Source organism: Trachypithecus francoisi, unplaced genomic scaffold (genome assembly GCF_009764315.1).
Source record: "Trachypithecus francoisi isolate TF-2019V2 unplaced genomic scaffold, Tfra_2.0 Lachesis_group1, whole genome shotgun sequence".
In the NCBI taxonomy this organism is placed as follows: Eukaryota; Metazoa; Chordata; class Mammalia; order Primates; family Cercopithecidae; genus Trachypithecus; species Trachypithecus francoisi.
The window spans coordinates 156,969,768-156,976,157 of record NW_022681454.1 but is presented as its reverse complement, the minus strand read 5'-3'; the positions used below and the strand labels follow the sequence as shown (position 1 = coordinate 156,976,157).

The window sequence follows — 6,390 nt, the reverse complement described above, 5'->3', positions numbered from 1 at the left end:
TCTGCTAAAGTGTGGATGGGTTGGGGGGCAATCCAATATGACTGGTGTCTTCATAAGAAGAGAGAGACTGGAACACAGAGACACAGGGAGAACATCATATGACAAGGCAGAGGTTGGAGTTATGCAGCTGCAAGGAACACCAAAGATTGCCAGCTAGCCACAGAAGCCAGAAAGGGGCAAGGAAGGGCTCTCCTTCAGGTTTTGGATGGAGCATGGTCCTGCAGACACACTGATTTCAGGCTTCTAGTCTCTAGAACTGTGAGACAATAAACATCTGTTGTTTTAAGCCACCCAGCTTGCTGTGCTTTGTTTTGGTAGCCTTTGCAAACAATACATGTATCTATATAGTGTGCCATTACTATATATCTCATTGTATTGTTCTTATTGCTATTGCTTGTTCACCTCTTGCCACTGACTCCCCGCCTTCCAGAAGGACAACATCAAATGAGTAGGGATCTTTTGGGTCTGTTATGTAAAAGAATCCCTAGTACACACTAGATATTCAATAGATATCTGTTGGTTAAAATAATCCTTATATATATTTCTTCATCATTTAATTGAATTGCTCTTTGTGCTTTTGTCAGCTTTTTATTTTTTTAATCTAGTGTTTTATTATTCACAGTAATGGGCAACATAGCTGGCAGGAACACACACACACACACACACACACACACACATATATATGTTATTGGAGACAGGGTCTTGTTTTGTTCCCCAGGTTGGAGTACGGTGGCATGATGATGGCTCACTGCAGCCTCCAACTCCTGGGCTCGAGAAATCTTTCCAACTAAGCCTCCTGAGCAGCTAGGACTACAGGCATGAGCCACCACACCCAGCTAACTTTTAAAATGTTTGTAGAGACAAGATCTCCTAATGTTGCCCAGGCTAGTTTTGAACTCCTGGGCTCAAGCAATTCTCCCACCTTGGCCTCCTAAAATGCTGGGATTATAGGTGTGAGCCACCATGTCTGGTCAGGAATAATTTAAATAACCACTAATGCCCAATTTACCATCTCTTCCTGAATTAAATATTACTAAATAATTGCAAAATAGTAATGAGGTTGCCTGTTTATAATTTCATCTAATTTCCCCTAGCCATGCTTTTGTGAAGATGCTATTGAACAAGTAATCAAGTCAGACATCAGGAGAGAATAGGAAACAGATAATCAGCCTTTGAGCAATGGAGAGTTGAATGAACATAAATTGTTTAACTCACTAAGCAAGTGTCTATAAAATAAATCATTATTCATAATAATCTTCTAAAACCATTAATCCAAATCTTAATGACTTCTGTCCACCAACCCATCCACAGTTCTCAACTTTCAATTATTAAGAACATTCAGTTATTTCTGTTTAGGAAAGATAAATTTCTTGCTTCGAGTTCAATAGTTTAAGAGCCCCAAATTAGTTTATCCAGCTTAACTAAACTCATCTATCAACAGCCATAAAACCAGTGAAGTTTGACAGTTATTGTGTACTTGCTAGTGTAAGTTTTTCTAACAGGATAAAACACCTCCCTATGCATTTATATTAGCCCTTATCAGTGAGATTTTTCTCCCTTCAGCCACTAACATCAAACCTTGAAATTAATTGTGCTAGTGAAAGTGCAAATGCCAACTGCTTTTAAATGCAATTAGTCTTCAGATTACTCCCCTTCCCCTTCTTCTTTTGTCCATGGTGAGACTGAGAGAAGAAAAAAGTTTTAATCGTAAAATCTTCCCTTCCAAAAGCAAACCTTTTTTAACATAGCTCTACTATGTCACAGTGCAGAGAAAAGGGATGATATTAGTGAGGAACATTCTTACTAGGCAGCAAAAAGGAGAATCCCTTAGAATAAAAAGGAAAGAGGAAAACAGAGAAAAGCAAAGGTGAACCAAGTTTTTTCATCTTTTCCATCTGCTATAATATAAAAACCTGGGAAAGGCACTCACATAGCACCAGAAAGATTCGAGGGAAGCTAAAAGCAGAGGGGTTTGTGACCAGATCTATATCTGAAAGTCTAAAGAAGGACGGAGAAGTAGAGGGCTATTGTACCATCATGGAGTGGACACAACAGAGCTGATAGGGCAGCTTATCACATCTGAGTAGAGAGAAGGCCTGAGTAAGCCCAAGTTGCCTCAGTTCTTTGTTATCTATGTGAGGAGTAGTGTTTCATAAGTTCCTGCAGAGTTCCAGTGATGAATGTAAAGTTCTCCAATAGTTTCCAGGTTTGGCAAGGGGCAATGTCATTGACTGCATAGCAAGACTCCACAGAGTAGACAGCCTAACCTTTGAACAAAACAGAGGATGTGGCTGACACTCAAGTAATGACAGTTTAAGTCAATGAGAGTATCAATCCTACCATGTCAGCAGGGGTTGGGGATTCTGGAGCTGGACTCTCAGGCTTTAACCTTGTTGAGAACAGAGCATACATGGTACAGCAGAGCCTGATGTAACACAGAGACAAGGCAAGATTATTGTGCCTCAACTGGAGTTCAGCAGGAACCAGTAGAGGATATTTTGTGGACCAGCACTATTTCCCTCATGGCAAGAAATCACATCAATTTCCCGTATGTGGATATCATCCAGGGAAGAAGGAGGGCATAAAGAATGCCCCATAGATGTTTTGGATTTTTAATTAATTAAATACTTACCAGCATAGCTTATTACTTACAAACTTAGAGCTTTTGTGTTTGTTTTCTTTCATTGTTTTCCCTTATTATGAACAGGAATCAATACGGAAAAGGCTTACATCAGTTATAGGAACTGAAGACATCAATGTTATTATGCACATCTGAATCATATATGCAAATACGCTATTTTTTCAGAGACTTGGTTCTTTAAAAGACTAGGCTAACACAAACTTTCAACGAGTGAAAAGACTGACCTCAATTTAATGAGATAGCATATGAAACTACAGTACTGAAAGGGTATAAAGTATGTTAATCATTCTGTATGTTGGCCAAAAAATTAATTATCTGTGCACATTTAAAATATTCTTTAAAATTATTTAATAATTGGAAATACAGATACCATTTAGACTTCACATTTTAGAATAGAAAAGATGTATATGAAAACAACTTTATTGGTAGTGTTTAATGTTGTATAATGAGTCTGGAAAGGATTTAAAATTCTTTATTTGGTAAATTACTTGTGTATTACTAGACGGTGGAGTTAAATTGACAATTTGACCAATTCTCAACAGGCAATAGCATTTACCTACAGGACTTTCAAAACTGTACTTAATGTTGAAGATTATAATCATAAGTTGGGCATACAGTTGTCATTTAGTTATGATTTTCCAGGCATACTAAATTTTTTCTGTACTTCACAAACTAAACATTAAGAAGCCTGTGGAGTAGAAATGAATATAGATAGCTGGTAGATATTCTTCGAGTTTGAAATTAAAAGTTCCTCAAGAAAAATTTTTTCTTATTATATTTTTGGACAAAAGTACTGAGTTGGTTAGACATAACTTTTAGTTTCAACAAAAAATACAGTTCATTTGTTTATAAGACAACATGGAAGTAGAAGGTAATACAACTTTCTAAAATGAATTTACAGATTGGATTGACACTGACTACACAACTAAATAAATTAATCCTACTGTAACACATAAAATTATCTTCCATATATTATGAACTGACATTCAAATCCAGAAATCTTTCACATAAATTAAATATCATGTTAACAAAATTTCTATTTATTATACACAAATAGTTATCATAAATATATTTTATATGACCCCACATTTGATCTTTCCTTGGTAAACAGTGAGAATTATTACATATGAAGACAGTGTATAAGGGACATTAAATCAGCTTTAATCCCATTATTAAGAAATCCATATAGAATTGGATTAAGACAACAGGACATCATGCCCAACAAATGACAAATGCAATACACCAACTTGAAATGCCTATTTGAAATAAGATTGTCATTAAAATCAGTTACCACATGGAAAAGGTGTAGTGGCATCCAACTAACAGCAAATACTAATATCAGTATGGTCAGCCTGTAGAAAACACTTCGAGATCTCTTTTTTATTCTTGTAACAGAACGTTTTACTCTCAATTCATGAACATCTGAATTTTCTTCAGGTTTGATTTCAAAGCAAGTGGGGACCCCTGGTATGAACTTACTGGATGAAGAGAGCTGACTTCTTACAGAGCCAAAGTTTTCTGGAAGTATTCTGGAGTGGTTCTCTTGAGAAGGTCTTTCTGGAGCAGGTAACACACATGCTGTCTTCTTGCTATATCTTCTTCTGTGTTTTTTGATGAATGAATAACTCCACTTGTGGCTGCCAGAGAGTTTCACCTGCGGCCCAATCTTTTTGGATGGATGAAGAGTTAAGTTGATCATCTCATTTTCTTCAAGTCTGTTTTCTTTGTTGGACAATCCACAGCTTATGCTTCTGCAGACACTTGTATGACTTACAGTAAGACAAACTAAGGGCAGAATATACTGAACTAGCAATAAAGAGATAGTAAAGGCAATTCTGTATGAATCAGATGGCCATGACTCAACACATAAATACCTGCTGCTCAGCAACGCTGAACCAAATGTTTCTTGAAGTTCCACAAGACTGTGAAACACTGGAAGGGGAGAACAGATGGCAAAACCTAGTGTCCAGACAGTAGCTATCAGAAAGTAGCCATGGTTTGCTGTTAAATTATTAGAGATGGGATGTTTTATCATATGATACCTGACAATGGCAATTGATATTAAAATTAAAGTTGAAACCAAAACTGACACACATTGAAGAAAAGGCATAATATGGCACATGACTTTGCCAAACATCCACTGATCCAGCAAGACAGACGTCAGTGTGAAAGGCGAGCAAAACAACACAACCAAGATATCAGAAAAGGCCAGATTTCCTATAAGGAAGTTTACCGTAGTCTTCTGATTACGCTTTTTCATGAGAGCCATTAAAATAAGTAAATTCCCCATAAAGCCAAGAAGACTTACAAACGTATAGAGCCCAATCAGAAAATACTGTAAGTCATCTACACTGCTTTTATAGTCATCCCAGACTGGGAAATCAGAATTCCGAGTGGCAGCAGTATTATTCTCTGTGGCAAGTGTCTTGTTATAATATTCATCGAGCTCTAAATCCATATTACAGTCCTGCTTGGAATAAAAAGACATTTGTCATCAACCTAAAAAAAAAATTACATGACTACTTTAAATTAATCTATTCAGATGGAAACTAAATTTTACAGTCGGCTCCCATGACCTTATTAATCTCCTAAGAAAGTTTCTGAAATCTTTAACTCGTTCCAAGTGCAGTGCAAATATCAGCCAATAATGATTATAGTAAGTTTAATTTTATCATTACTTCCAAGATGTATTAACTTATGTTAAGATAGTAGATTGTATTTTTAAAATTTTTGCAGTAAATAACGTAAGGAAAGAAAAAGCAAATGTAGACAAGAACTTCAAGATACATGCATTAATATTATTCTCCAAGTCAATATACCTGGTATATAGTATAGTCACATAATCTTACCATAAAAATTCCATTCATTTCTATCTCAATCTAGGCCAAACCTAAAAGTCACCTGTCCTGGTCAACTCAGCTGGACATGATCTCCTCTTCAGAACTCCTGTTAACATTCTGTTTACAGTTGTCTGATGCTACATATCATGATCTGCTCTCATTGCATTATAATGCCTACCTGTCTACCTTGTTTATTTACAAGCAATGGGAAAGCAGAAACTATCTCTTACTCACTTTGGAATCCATCCCAATACATGGCAGAGTAATTTTACCACTGCAGGTATTAAGTAAATGTTTATGAGAGAATAAAAAATTCGAACAAAACTCTAGTAACAAATATCACCTAGCTCATAAAACGTTCAAATTTAAGCGCCTTGGGAATAGGATTACTATCTCATGACCTAGGTGCATATAGTAGGCACTCATTAAATCTGTTTGTCAAGCTGTACTGTTGACTGTGTAGACACAATGCTGGATGATGACATCTTTCTGTGACCAATCCTCAATCGTTTGGGATATGCCAGATTATCTCTGATTAGGACAACCACTGATGGACTAGCAGTGCTGTTGGTGTTTTTTTTAAAACAAACAAACAAACAAATTTCACCTGCTTATTAATTTAAAAACTATGTATAGATTATGCCTTATGAACAAGTCAATTAATTCATTGTTCAAGGAAAACATTATACCTTAAACGTAAATGCAGAAGTGATATTAATATAACTTCCAGTAATAAGATTTTCATTTCAAATTAAATTAATGTCATACCTCAATGGCATTACATGTTTACCTCTACATGTTAGACTTTTGGTGCTACTGCCTGACGAAGCACTAAATTGCCTATAACATACCAATAAGAGGCAAAAGGACCCCCTCCTCTCATTTAAAAAAAAAAAGCACTTTTTTTTT

The 6,390-nt window shown here is 36.0% G+C and overlaps 1 protein-coding gene across 1 annotated transcript in view; it reads right to left on the bottom strand.

Annotated features, from left to right (window-relative positions):
• Positions 1-2,934: 2,934 nt before the first annotated feature.
• NPY5R (neuropeptide Y receptor Y5) overlaps positions 2,935-6,390 on the bottom strand; it is an 8,242-nt gene continuing 4,786 nt past the window's right edge. Inside the window, exon 5 of the mRNA XM_033215584.1 lies at positions 2,935-5,108. Within this exon, the coding sequence (XP_033071475.1) occupies positions 3,762-5,099 (1,338 nt within the window). The 5' untranslated portion in view covers positions 5,100-5,108 and the 3' untranslated portion in view covers positions 2,935-3,761. The remainder of the gene's footprint in view (positions 5,109-6,390) is intronic.